Source organism: Leopardus geoffroyi, chromosome C1, assembly GCF_018350155.1.
Source record: "Leopardus geoffroyi isolate Oge1 chromosome C1, O.geoffroyi_Oge1_pat1.0, whole genome shotgun sequence".
Classification (NCBI taxonomy): Eukaryota; Metazoa; Chordata; class Mammalia; order Carnivora; family Felidae; genus Leopardus; species Leopardus geoffroyi.
The window spans coordinates 7,336,648-7,350,985 of record NC_059328.1 but is presented as its reverse complement, the minus strand read 5'-3'; the positions used below and the strand labels follow the sequence as shown (position 1 = coordinate 7,350,985).

General features: G+C 40.8%; 1 protein-coding gene and 1 pseudogene across 32 annotated transcripts in view; one reads left to right on the top strand and one right to left on the bottom strand.

Annotated features, from left to right (window-relative positions):
* KIF1B (kinesin family member 1B) overlaps positions 1–14,338 on the bottom strand; it is a 147,280-nt gene that overhangs the window by 100,105 nt on the left and 32,837 nt on the right. For all 32 annotated transcript variants that reach the window (XM_045482133.1, XM_045482131.1, XM_045482103.1 and 29 more), the window contains exons 3-5: positions 6,118–6,194; positions 5,192–5,371; positions 810–875 (exon numbers count right to left, since the gene is read on the bottom strand). In XM_045482133.1, the coding sequence (XP_045338089.1) occupies positions 810–875; positions 5,192–5,371; positions 6,118–6,194 (323 nt within the window). The remainder of the gene's footprint in view (positions 1–809; positions 876–5,191; positions 5,372–6,117; positions 6,195–14,338) is intronic.
* On the top strand, positions 11,658–12,315 carry LOC123599803 (annotated as a pseudogene).

Here is a 14,338-nt window from a genome sequence, read left to right as displayed (position 1 = left end):
TGTTAATGGAAGACTTTAATCATTTGCTTCTATGAAACTGAGTACCAAAAATGGGGGTAACGAGAGCTTCATAAAGCACATATAAATGAGTGAAAATGTTCATCAAATAAATTAATGTATAGAATGCAATTCTATAGACCTGTTCTTCAAAGAGCTGGAGTATTCACTGGATGGAGAGTAACTTTCTAAGCTTATAAGCAATTATGAAGAAGGGAGGGGCGAAGAGATCTGATTATAAATATTTTAAAAACCAATGCCTATCAGAAATCATTATTGATAATATTAAAGGGGGAAAGAATTCACACAAATGAATATCAAGATAAACACTGCAATCCAAAATGTAAACAGGCATGTGCATAATTTACCAGATGTTCAACTACACTAATAATCAAAAGAATTCTACTTTAAGTAAGCAAGAAATTGTGCCCTTTTCAAATTGGCAGAGTAAAAAACGAAAACACTAAATGTTGGCAAGGACACAATGGGTGCTTACACCCTCCTGATAGGACTGGAAATTGGTACAGCATTTCCTTCTAAAAAGCCACTTGGCAATTCAAACGTATTGTCTGACAAGCGGCTACATAAAGGAAATAGCTAAAAATAAAGCTTATGAACAAGCTTACGACGTACGAACAAGGATTTAATTGCGACACTATTCGTTATGACCCAAACTTAGAAATAGCCTACGAGTACAAAACTGGGGGAATCGTTAAGTGATCTAGCTCAGTCATAATGTGGGGCCTTTGCAAAGTAACACTGGAGGGAATGGAGTCCGGAGGCCTCTTGCTTTAACCCACAGTTGTACTCACCTCTACAGAGTAAGACATTTCTTCATTACAGTTGTCGTTGATTTTCTCGAACAGTTCTTCACACAACTACAGAAGCAGGAGAGGCGGGAACAGCATAGATGAGAGAGGTACAAAGTTACTCATGAGTGCTAAACGAATTAGCGAGATCCCTTTTCTCTTAAAGTATGAATAGCAACAATATCAAAGGTGAATGCTTTGAATGGAATAAAAGGAGAGTTCGGAGTATGGTCTCCTCCAATCTCATCTCTATTCTCCCTCAATGACAGCATCTCAAAAATGTTTCCTTAGAAAGAAAGCCACATTTAGGGAAGAGGAGGAGCTCTCCAGCGTTAGGTCCCTGGCACATTTAGTTTATGTGAATTCAATTCTTCACACTATCCTCGAGTACCTGTGACTCTGCTATTAGCATTATTACATAGCAGTCACTGCTATTAAACTACACTTTGCACGCATTTTATTTATCATGCTGTATACATTACACATTGTCAGTTACCATATACGTTATAAATTCATACATATATATGTATAAGAAGAGAATGCATGCTATTTAGACAGAGTCAATGAAGGTATTTAAGAATAATTTTGACTGTATAGGGGTGCCTGGCTGGCTCAGTTGGTGGAGTGTGTGACTCCTAATCTCAGGGTTGTTAAGTTCGAGCCCCACATTCAATGCAGAGTACTTAAAAATAAAATCTTTTGGGGCGCCTGGGTGGCGCAGTCGGTTAAGCGTCCGACTTCAGCCAGGTCACGATCTCGCGGTCCGTGAGTTCGAGCCCCGCGTCGGGCTCTGGGCTGATGGCTCAGAGCCTGGAGCCTGTTTCCGATTCTGTGTCTCCCTCTCTCTCTGCCCCTCCCCCGTTCATGCTCTGTCTCTCTCTGTCCCAAAAATAAATAAACGTTGAAAAAAAAAAAAAATTAAAAAAAAAAAAATAAAATCTTTTAAAAAAAGAATAATTTTAACTGTATAAAAATTTCCCCTTTACCTCTGTCTTAAGATTCCAAACCCTTTATGAGAAGACACTCCACTACATGGTGACATTTCTAATAGAAAACATTAATTTTTCTAGATCAGGAAAATCATAAAATTTTACTCTTCCCATCCTTTGAATTTACTCAAAATATGTGATACTTTAATAGGAGTACTTAATAAAATTTTATTGAATTTTCATTTGCTATACACTTTTTTAAATGATTACTATTTTTGAGAGAGAGAGGGCACACACATGAGGTAGTAAGGGTGGGGTAGACAGGGAGGGAGAGAGAGAAAGAATCTTAAAGAGGCTCCACACTCAGCAAGGAGCCCCATGCGGGGCTCAATCTCAGGACCCTGAGATCATGACCCAAGATGAAATCGAGAGTCAGAGACTCAACCAACTGAGCCACCCAGGCGCCCATTTGCTATACATTTAATGTCAAGGCAATCAATATACATTTGGAAAATGAACTATATGTTTGTGATTCTCTAGAAGTCTAAATACAACTTAAAATTTACTGTGGGGAGCACCTGTGTGGCTCAGTTGGTTAAGCATCTGACTACGGCTCAGATCATAATCTCATGGGAAAAAAAAAAAATCTCATGGGGTGTGAGTTCGGGCCCCAAATCGGGCTCTGCACTGTCAGCCGGGAGACTGCTTTGGATCCTCTGTCTCCCTCTCTTCCTGCCCCTCCCCACCCCACACACATGTTCTCTCTCTCTCTCTCTCTCTCAAAACTAAACATTAAAATTTTTTTTTAAAGAATTACATTTATTACAGGGGTGTCTGGGTGGCTCAGTTAAGCACCTGAGTCTTGATTTCAGCTAAGGTCACAATCTCATGGTTGTAAGACTGAGCCCCACATCCAGCTCTGTGCTAAGTGTGGAGCCTGCTTGGGATTCTCTTTCCCTCTCTGCCCCTCCCCCGTAAGTGTGAACGCACGCGAGTGAGAGCACACTTTCTCTGTCAAAATGAATATTAAAAAAAATAAAAAATAATAAAATGTATTAAAAATGGCAGTTTCTTTTTTTTATTTTTTTAAATATATTTTTTTCAACGTTTATTTATTTTTGGGACAGAGAGAGACAGAGCATGAACGGGGGAGGGGCAGAGAGAGAGGGAGACACAGAATCGGAAACAGGCTCCAGGCTCTGAGCCATCAGCCCAGAGCCTGATGCGGGGCTCGAACTCCCGGACCGCGAGATCGTGACCTGGCTGAAGTCGGACGCTTAACCGACTGCGCCACCCAGGCACCCCAAAAATGGCAGTTTCTAAACGATAATCCTGTTTTAAAAAATTAATGCTTTTGCATTAAAATAAAATATTCCAAAATTCTGCCAAAAAAGGGATATATATGTAATTATACAAAAATTCCAATAGCAAACAAATTAAGGTTAAAGGAGAGGGAAGGAGAAACTAAGTGTGATGATGGGATAAACAGGACTGTCTACTGTAACTTGCTATAATCTACAAAAAGATATTTTATTGCTAAAGAAGTATCACATTGTAGAAAAAGCAAAGCCCTCCTTTGAATTCTGGCTCTGCCACTTCCCTGGGCAAGTGATGTGACCTCCCTATGCCTCAGTTTCCTCGTCTTTAAAATGCGGAAAAAAACTCAGAGGAAGACAAAAATCATATGACTTCACTCACATGAGGACTTTAAGAGACAAAACAGATGAACATAAGGGAAGGGAAACAAAAATAATATAGAAACAGGGAGGGGGACAAAACAAAAGAGACTCATAAATATGGAGAACAAACGGAGGGTTGCCGGAGGGGTTGTGGGAGGGAGGATGGGCTAAATGGGTCAGGGGCATTAAGGAATCTACTGAAATCATTGCTTCACTATATAGTAACTAATTTGGATGTAAATTTTAAAAAATAAAAAATAAAGTTAAATCACAAAAAAAATAAAATAAAATGAGGAAAATAAAATAAAATAAGGGCGCCTGGGTGGTTCAGTTGGTTAAGCATCTGACTTCCGCTCAGGTCGTGATCTCACAGTTGGTGAGTTTGAGCCCAGCATCGTTGTGTTCCAGCCCCGCTTCGGGTGAGCACAAGCCCTACTTCAGGTGTGCTTGAGCCCCACATTGGGTGAACATGAGCTTGTCCCCTCCCCTCTCTCTCTCCCCCCCCCCACCCCTCGTTGGATTTTCTCTCTCTCTCTCTCTCTCTCAGTCTCTCGCTCACTTGCATCCCCTCTCTCTCTCAAAAAAAAAAAGAAAGAAAAATGCAATTAGGAAAATGAAATTAAATGAAAGAAGAGGAGAAGAGGAAAGGAAAGGAAAGGAAAGGAAAGGAAAGGAAAGGAAAGGAAAGGAAAGGAAAGGAAAGGAAAGAAAAGGAGGAAAGAGAAGAGAAGAGAAAAATGAAAAAAGAAACAACAACATCTACCTCTTAGGGTCAAATGAGGAGGATTAGATAAGCTAATGTCTGTGAAACACTTGGACCAGTACTTGGCACATGGTGAGTGCTACCTAATGTCTTCTCCAATTAGTACTGTAATTGCTATTCCTATATATAAAGAAGGACAATTCCCAAGTATGTCTTCATATTGACATGTATTTTTCACAGAAAAAAATATGCTAGTATGTTCAATTTTTTCTGAAAAATTCTTGACGTTTACTGATAGTGAAGCATTTCAATTATACAGCTGAATTTAAAATTATGCTCCAATAATCCATTAGAAAAAGTAGCTACTGCTCTCTTATGATATTTTGTTCTCAGAATACAGAGATGAGTCACACTAGGCCTGTATTTTAAAAAACACTTTAAAATTAATTCCAAATATCACCAATAAATGCAAACCAACCATATTTTTCTTATTACCAAAAGAAGTTCCTTCTAAATACCTGGGTTACAACTCTTCTCCATTCCGAACAATACAAGGCCAAAGACACTGCTCTTAAGAATTCCCAGACCGTTCAAGCTTAAAGTGTTAGCATTAAATTAATAAGATAAAAGGAAAATATCTCGGAGAAGGCAATCAAAAAACAAAAATAATCTCATGCTTACGAGGTGATCTATATATGGGACTTGGGGGCGGGGGAATCAGACCAGCAACAACACGGGTGTCCCCAGGACTCAGAACGGAGCATGGCACATACTACCACTTTTTTTTAAGAAGCTGGTAACACGGGTCAGGAGATACAATAACCAGACGTGGGGGTACAGCAAAATCTTTACAGAACGTCAACTTCCCCGCCTTTAAAGATGGACATGTATACACATCAGGCTTTTTCCACCAGACTGTTAGTTACTTTGAGAGAAGGGACCAGTGATTTATTTTTGTGCCTCACATACAATAGTCCCTGAATAAGTGTCTGCTAAGTAAAAATAACTATTATAGCAACTGAAGACAAAGAGTAATAATAAACAGAGGTCTTTTGTCATTTTTTGCTTCTTTACCTGTGGAATGATGCCAGCCTGGCTTTCTTCTTGTTTACCCATCATTGTATAAGATTTCCCAGCACCAGTCTGCCCGTAGGCAAAAATACAGACATTATAGCCCTCAAAGGCATGTAAGAGCATTTCCTTTCCAATGTCATTGTACACGCGGTTTTGAGATGCAAAACAGGGATCTTCAGGCTGGAAAGATGAAAAGGAGAAATCAATGGCATTTTATTTGTATACTTTCCTATGTTTATTTGATTACTTCTATAATAAATCAAAAGTGTCTGGAATCTCAACAGTCACCTAAAATGTATTATAAAATTTCTTAGTTCCTCCAACACACAGTTTCTTTTTCTCTTATTAAACACACACACAACCACAGTCATCCAGGTCACAGCCACACGTAAAAATACCTACATGAAATTACCTCACTTGATTACATTTCACTTTCCATAATCTTAAAAGTATTACTCTTCCATTCATAGAAGCTGCAGGAACATTTTGTTAAATGGAAAATGGAAGGTCAAGTCCATACATAGAAATACTCCTCTGCACTCACTCCAGGTGGTGTGGCTATTTCTCAATAAACCCAGCTCCCAGTGACAAGCGTCGACCCCCCTTCACAGGCCCCTTCCCTTGGCCAGCAGGCTTTGTCAGGAGTTTGAAACCTTTCCTACTCCAACACAAAACAGAAGAGGAAAACCAAAAAAAACAGGAAAAACATGTAATGAAGAGTTGCAGAAGCAAGCTCTAGTTGAGGAACAATCCCCAGGAGCCTGCAAGACTGGGGGTCCTTTACCAAGTAAGGGCACTGCAAAGGGCCCCGCTCTCTCCGTTTCCTGGGTGTTGGGCATCTCTGCTTTCCCTGTGGACCTTCGAGCGCTCTCACAACTGCTCCCGGCCTGCCCCGCTCTATTGCGCCGCACCCTGAGTATACGCACCGAGGTGTGCGACCAGTAGGAGTAGTCGAAACTGAAGGACTTTGGAGCTTCCTTTGGGTTCTTTGGGTTAATAATACCTAGAGAATGAAAATGATTTGATTTGATAAGTCACTCAGTTACATTTTCTTTAGTTCAACATGATGTTATGTTGTAAATTCAAAACACCCAAATCAGGAAATTCATGCTACTGAATCCAAACACGGAAATGTAAAAATTTTTTAAAAAATCACATCTTTAATAGGTAGGATCTGTCCACAGAACTTTAAAGAATCAGACCAACAACATTCACCGGGTGCCACCAGGATTTAGAACACAGCCTGGCATACAGTAGGTGCTCATGAAATATTCAAAATTTGGAAATGGGCCACATTACTATTTCAAGGTACTTCATAAAGCTTAAAATATTTCAATACATCAGAAATAAAAATTAGAAAATTATTGAATCGATCCAACTACTACCTGAAATAAACTCTTTTTAAAGATCTTATTATTACTTTAGAAAAGCATTTGATAATGAAAGACAGTCTTTTTGCTGAAATCCACAGCTGATAATCAAGTATGCGTGTACATGTGTGTATTACGTATGTATACAGTAGAACCACACACCACAAATCTTCTGTAGAATGTTACAGAAAGCAAAATTACTTCTTGACTGCAAAGCACGAAGCCTTACTGCCGACAGTGAAAATATTTCTCGAGTGATTAATCCAGTCACACTCTACTTTGGGGACTGACTGAATGCTGAAGTTTCGCCTCTCTTCCTTTCTCTTACATACAAAGCTTCAGCGTCTCATATTTCACATGGAATAGAATCTTTATAACATGTGGTCACAAAATCTCCTCAAAGACCAGACATCTCAACCAATCTGCTTCTCGGGAAGGCATGGCCACATCCCAGGCTATCAGTGAGATCAGGATTAAAAATAAATCTGTCCAGGGCAGCTGCTGCTCAGGACATAAATAGCAACAGTTGCTACGGTGCTTAGTTCTCTCTCGCGCTGGATTCCACTGGGTATGGCCACACAACTTATGTCCAAACCTCAAATGCTGACAGAGTATTAATAAGGCTCACACTGCACATAATCATGTGACAAGCAGACATAGTTCTAGAAAGAACATCTCCCCACACACAAATGGCAACCTAAGCAAAGAAGTGTGCTTCTAACCAAAAGGCACTAGGGACAAGATTTAAATAATAGCCAACACTCATGGAGCACTTACTCTAAGCTCTAAGACCTTTCTGTGTACTAACCTATTTCATCCTCCCAGCCACTAAAGCACATAGAGGTTTCATTACTGCCACCATATAGATAGAGACACTATCACAAAGAGGTTAAATAACTTACCGAAGGCTATATATAGAGCTAGCTAGTGGCAATCCAGGATGTGGACTTGGAGAGTTTAACTCCAGAGCCCACACTCTTAGCCAAGCACCCGTCATCTAAAGGCTATTCCCTACATGTATCAACTGTCAAGGTAGACACAGGCATTTTTATGCGTACGCATACTTCATGTGTGCGTGTATGTGTATGCACATAATCACCCCCCCCAAATTACATCACAGACATTCCTCAAAACTCTCCTTACCCATTTAAAACTAGGAATTATGAGGATTACAGTTTCTAAAAGATGAAAGACTACACACAAACTCTACCAAGAAAACGGAAATCAGTGTCATGTGAACCAGATTCAGGTTTCAGGGGCTCAGCAATAAAGACAATGACGAGACACAGGATATGACCTCTGAAGCAGTCTTCACCACTCAAAAACATGGTTAAAATAAACACTTTGTAACCTATAGGAAATGTGCTGTCATAAAACTTCATTTAAAAAAAAATTTTTTTTAATGTTTATTTGAGAGAGAGAGAGACCAAAAGCAAGTGGCGGAGGGGCAGAGAGAGAGAGAGAGAGAGAGAGAGAGAGAGAGGGCAACACAAAATCCGAAGCAGGTTCCAGGCTCCGAGCTGTCAGCACAGAGCCAGACACGGGGCTTGAACCCACAAACCGTGAGATCACGACCTGAGCCGAAGCCTGACGCTTAACTGACTGAGCCACCCAGGCACCCCCGTCATAAGAACTTTTAAGCCATACTTCAGTCTTTTAGCTACTCATTGGTGGTACTGATTCTGCCAAGAACACTTAAGGGCTGGTTGTCAATCCTACCTCTTTGTTCTCTTTTTCCTAGTAAAGAAAAAGAAACAGTACACCAGTGAGTAACTTCCTTGATTCACTTGAAATCCTTTTCCTCTTCCTTAAGATTCCCTTCTTCCGGATCTTTGAAACTCCTGAAACCTATAAAGTTTCCTAACTTACAGATTTGAAACCATGCTGCCTTTTAAGTAACTGCTTGTATGCAGACAAAACCCTTTTTAATAAGGGTTTTTAATAAGTAAATCAAAATATAATTTTAAAGGGCTATTTGCATTACAGTTATGTTAAGCAAGATGAAATTATCCACAATATTTTTTAAAATATTTAATTCCTAAATGAAAGATATTTACAGAAGACACTTCAGAACAACGTAAAACTCAATGCCGTTGTTACCTGTTTGAGAGGGTAGTGTAAGCAGAGAGCCCCAGAAGGCATGGATAATTTCTATGTTAACTGGGTAGTAGTTAAAGGATAGTTTGTTTTATACTATTCTTTTTTAGAAAATACATTTTTATTTTTATTTTTTTTTATTTTTCAATATATGAAATTTATTGTCAAATTGGTTTCCATACAACACCCAGTGCTCATCCCAAAAGGTGCCCTCCTCAATACCCATCACCCACCCTCCCCTCCCTCCCACCCCCCATCAACCCTCAGTTTGTTCTCAGTTTTTAAGAGTCTCTTATGCTTTGGCTCTCTCCCACTCTAACCTCTTTTTTTTTTTTTTTTTTTCCTTCCCCTCCTCCATGGGTTTCTGTTAAGTTTCTCAGGATCCACATAAGAGTGAAAACATATGGTATCTGTCTTTCTCTGTATGGCTTATTTCACTTAGCATCACACTCTCCAGTTCCATCCACGTTGCTACAAAGGGCCATATTTCGTTCTTTCTCATTGCCATGTAGTACTCCATTGTGTATATAAACCACAATTTCTTTATCCATTCATCAGTTGATGGACGTTTAGGCTCTTTCCACAATTTGGCTATTGTTGAGAGTGCTGCTATAAACATTGGGTGTTTTATATTATTCTTATATTTATATATGCTTTGTACCGTCTTGAATATAGGAAGTGTTCCTAATAAAAAATTTTGGAGCTCCCAACTCTACAAATGAAAAGAAAACACTGTTATAAAGATAAAATATCAGAGGGCACCTGGGTAGCTCAGTTGGTTGAGCCTCCGACTTCAGCTCAGGTCATGATCTTGCAGTTGGTGAGTTCAAGCTCCACGGCAGGCTCTGTGCTGACAGCTCAGAGCCTGGAGCCTGCTTCAGATTCTGTGTCTCCCTCTCTTTCTGGTGTGTCCCCCACCCCCGCCACTCATGCTCTGTCTGTCTTTCTCGAAAATAAACATTAAAAAAAAAAGATAAGGGGCGTCTGGGTGGCGCAGTCGGTTGAGCGTCCGACTTCGGCCAGGTCACGATCTCGCGGTCCGCGAGTTCGAGCCCCGCGTCGGGCTCTGGGCTGATGGCTCAGAGCCTGGAGCCTGTTTCCGATTCTGTGTCTCCCTCTCTCTCTGCCCCTCCCCCGCTCATGCTCTGTCTCTCTCTGTCCCAAAAATAAATAAACGTTAAAAAAAAAAATAAAAAAAAAAAAAGATAAAATATCGGGGGGCATGTGGGTGGCTCAGTCAGTTAAACATCCAACTTCAGCTCAGGTCATGATCTCACAGTTCGTTTTTTTTTGTTTTTTTTTTTAATTTTTTTTTTTCAACGTTTATTTATTTTTGGGACAGAGAGAGACAGAGCATGAACGGGGGAGGGGCAGAGAGAGAGGGAGACACAGAATCAGAAGCAGGCTCCAGGCTCTGAGCCATCAGCCCAGAGCCCGACGCGGGGCTCGAACTCACGGACCGCGAGATCGTGACCTGGCTGAAGTCGGACGCTTAACCGACTGTGCCACCCAGGCGCCCCATGATCTCACAGTTCGTGAGTTTGAGCCCAACGTCAGGCTGTCTTCTCTGCTGTCAGCGCAGAGCCCGCTTCAGACCCTCTGCCCCCCACCTCTGTCCCTCCCCTCCTCTCAAAAATAAATAAACATTAAAAAAAAAAAAAAAACAGACTTCAAAAATTATTTAAAAAAAGAAACTACTTGGGTACCTGGGTGGCTCAGTCACTTAAGCACTGGACTCTTGATTTCCATTCAGGTCATGATCTCACAGCTCATAAGAAGCCTGAGCCCTGAGCTGAACTCTGTGCTGACAGCAGGGAGCCTACTTGGGATTCTCTCTCCCTCTCTCTCCACGCCTCCCCCACTCACGCTCTCTCATGCTCTCTATCTCTCAAAATAAATTTAAAAAACATTTTTTAAGTTTTTTTTAAAAAAGATAAAGTATCCATGACAGCACTTGACCTCATCAGAAGTCCATGAACTCCACCATTACTTTCACAATGAACTAATAATATGTTCTCAATGTGCCAAAGGTTTTTCTCTTTCTGAATTAGTAACAGTTGAGATCTAACTTACTTCCTTTAACCCAATTAAGAAACAGGAAGTTTCAACATTAATAAAAGGGGGGAGGGATAACACAGTACATATAATGGAAAGGGAATGGGATTTGGATCAAAAGACGGTTTAGAATATGTTAATATTCTAAATACATGACAGATCCTTAATATTTAGAATTTTTTGTCACCTTGGGTATTGCTGCACTTTTGAGTCCTCCCTAAAACTGAGATCATACCTAGTTCACAGGATTAAATGAGTAAAGCAATATACAAATGCTAATTTTGAAAAATAGGTATTTTATCTTGTTTTTCACTCGGTGTTTTAGTGGATACAGTCCATAGTCCTTACACCAAAGTTAGGAAAGTTCATTCACTAATTGATAAAATAAGCTAAAGCAGAACATAAGAATTCTATTTCTCGCCAAGAATCAAAACTACGTTGGGGTTCTTTACCTGTTGCCACCAAATCTCAGGTGTTCCTACCACATTATAAATCCCCTTCAATATATGGACTGCGTCTTGTGGATCCTCTGCACCAAACACACATTCAGATGCATGTCCCTCCATTTGTCATGTATAATTTTAATTTCATTAAATCCCATACCATTTTTAGAAGCATAAAAAGAAAAAAGAAGAATAGTACACACCTGCGCAGATTACACATAAAGGATCAGTTCATTTTATCAACTTTCACAGAAAAAACACAGAATTGTATTACCAAAAGATTAGGCACTATTTAACACAGTGTAAGAATGGAATAAGAATAATTAATAATTAATTAATGCTATCAATAGTAATTCATAATATCTTCAACATATAAATTATTTTCACTGCTGACCCGAGTCGCAGGTCAGCCAAAGATGGCTGCGTTCAGGCTAGTTGAGCAAAGGTTGGAGTGAACCCCAGCATGCAGAGGAGGGTTGTGAGCAGAGCATAAGGCTCAAGATGAAAAATCGTGAACCAGATGATAACTGTCAAGGAAGATTTAATTTTCAATATCATAACCAGAAAAATTAACCACCTCCCAGAAGCAGAAAGGAATCTATTTGAACATGGATCAGTTTATATCGGACTTAATGCTGCTCTCTGTGGTCTAACAGCAAATAGTCTTTTTCGACGCATCTTAAACGTGACACAGGCTTGTATAGCTGCTGGCTTACCAATGGCAGTGATCCCATTTTTGACTGCGCGCGCATCTGACAAAGATTTTGCAAATCTACCTTTGAATACAGGTGATTTGAATTGTGAAACCTGTACCATAACACGGGGTGGACGGGTTGGTCTTGTTTTTGGTGGTCTGTACCCTGTTTTCTTGGCTATACCTGTGAATGGTGGCCTAGCAGCCAGGTATGAGTCAGCCCTGCTACCAGAAAAAGGCAACAACTTACTGGACTAGAATTTCTAAGCTCGTCTTTAGAAAGATGTTATTTCCCATTTTGCTCCAGACCATGTTTGCAGCATACCTTGGATCTAGACAATATAAGTTAGTTATAAAGGCTCTTCAGTTACCTGAACCTGGCCTAGAAATTCAGTGATTGTTAAACAACATTGTACACAAAAATAAAACTGTAATGTATGAATAAATGTCTAGTGTATAAATAAAATAAATAAGTAAGTAAATAAAAATAAACTATTTTCACCAATGTAAACACTGCTACAAACGCAGCATGCCTGCCAGGGTCACATGTCAACAGTGTGCAGGCTTTGTTTAGGATAAATCATCTTTTTTTTTTTTTTTTTTTTTTTTTTAACAAGAAATGGATCCCAGGAATATTTTGAGGGCTAGAGTCAGAACGTAACTCTTTTAAATGCTGTACACCTCATATTGTTTTATTTTCTATAAAATCACCTTTCATGCCACTTTTCAAGGCCCCTTTTAAGCAACTTCCACACCTCAGCCCTCCCCTCCTATGAAGACTTCTCCGGACACACAGTATACTCCAGACCTGGACCTACCTCCACAAGCAACTTTTCACAGATGACCTCAAGAAGCATCTCCAGGCGCCTGGGTGGCTCAGTCGGTTGAGCATCCAACTTCAGCTCAGGTCATGATCTCGCTATTCATGGGTTCCAGCCCTGCATCAGGCTCTGTGCTGACAGCTCAGAACCTGGAGCCTGCTTCGGATTCTGTGTCTCCCTCTCTCTGCTCCTCCCCCACTCAGGCTCTGTCTCTGTCTCTCTCTCAAAAATAAAGAAACATTAAAAAAAAAAAAAAAAGAATCATCTCCAACTTTCTTCTCTTAACACCCTACATCTGATCTATCCTGTCAGCTCTACTTTCAAAATGAATCCAGAATCCCATGGCTTCTCCAGCACCACCGTTACCACCCTGGTCCAAACTACTGCCTCCTTCACCAGAAGACAGCAGTAATTCCTAACAAGGCTCCCGGCTTCCCCTCCCCCCTCCCCCTTCCCCCCCGAGCCCCTGGAGAGTCTTATCCCCACACTGCAAACGGCGGTCCTTTTCTCAGACTAACCCAGATCACATCCACGACACGCCTCTGGTGAGCATTCCGATGGGGTCCCAGCATACACTGAACAAAACTCTACTCTCCCTCTGAGCTCCTGTCCAGCTACTGGAGTGATTCACCCCGTACTCCGGCCCCACTGCCCTTCTTACTGAAGATATACCCTCACTTCAGGGCCTCTGAACTTTGGCTCTACCAGGAGTGCCACTCGCCCAGGTGTGTGAACAGCCCACCCCCTAACTTCATACAGGTCTCTGCTCACACGGCACCATATCAGATGGCCCTTTTCTGGGCATGCCTTCACTCTCCATCTGCTTTCCCTGCCTTACTTGTCTTCACTGCACTCCTGACTACCTGACTTATTACAAGGCACTGGCATGCAGGTTCCATGACCCCAGAACTTCTGTTTCATCCACTGCTATATTCCAGTTCCGAGGAGAGCACCTGCCACATAGTAGATTCTCAATATATACCCAAAGACCCAAGGACTATGTTAGTTTTATCTTTCCTCACAGATTGTCACTCCTTTGTAGCTGGAAACCATGACTCCTCTTTCTGTATCACTCACTGTGCTGACTTCATAAGTAACTGACGCTTGTATGTGGACTGGTACATAGCCCTCTCTACACAACTTGCTTCCTGAGTCTTTTCTTCCTGGGCAGCCAACTTACTCACCTTCTGGCAAGAAACATTAATCTCTGGGAGAGGAGGAATCTAAATTCCAATCTCAGGAGTAGAAATACAACTTTCAGGAAACAGCAGTAATAGGTAAACAGGGGACAGGAGAAAAGATGACCAGGTTTTAAACAGGAAGATATGTTGATGGAGGTCACCAGGAAGGTCAAGGATAAAGGAAAATATAATGGAGGCAGGAAGAGTGGGCTAGGTGTTGGAAATCCCTCTCCTTCTCCAGGTCTTGAGGACTGTGTCTTACAGTATACATGTCACAGGAAATATGGACTTTCATATCAGACAGAGGGTACCTTACCATTCAAACTTATTGCTGTAAAATTTTCTCCAGTGTCCTACATATAAAAGGCTTGCCCAGCCTAAGGATTCTTATGTGGGTGTGAAACAGATTCTTGATCTCACACACAAGACACACACCCAAGAGGCAGTGCCATATGATAAACACCAACAGACATAAATAAATGCTAA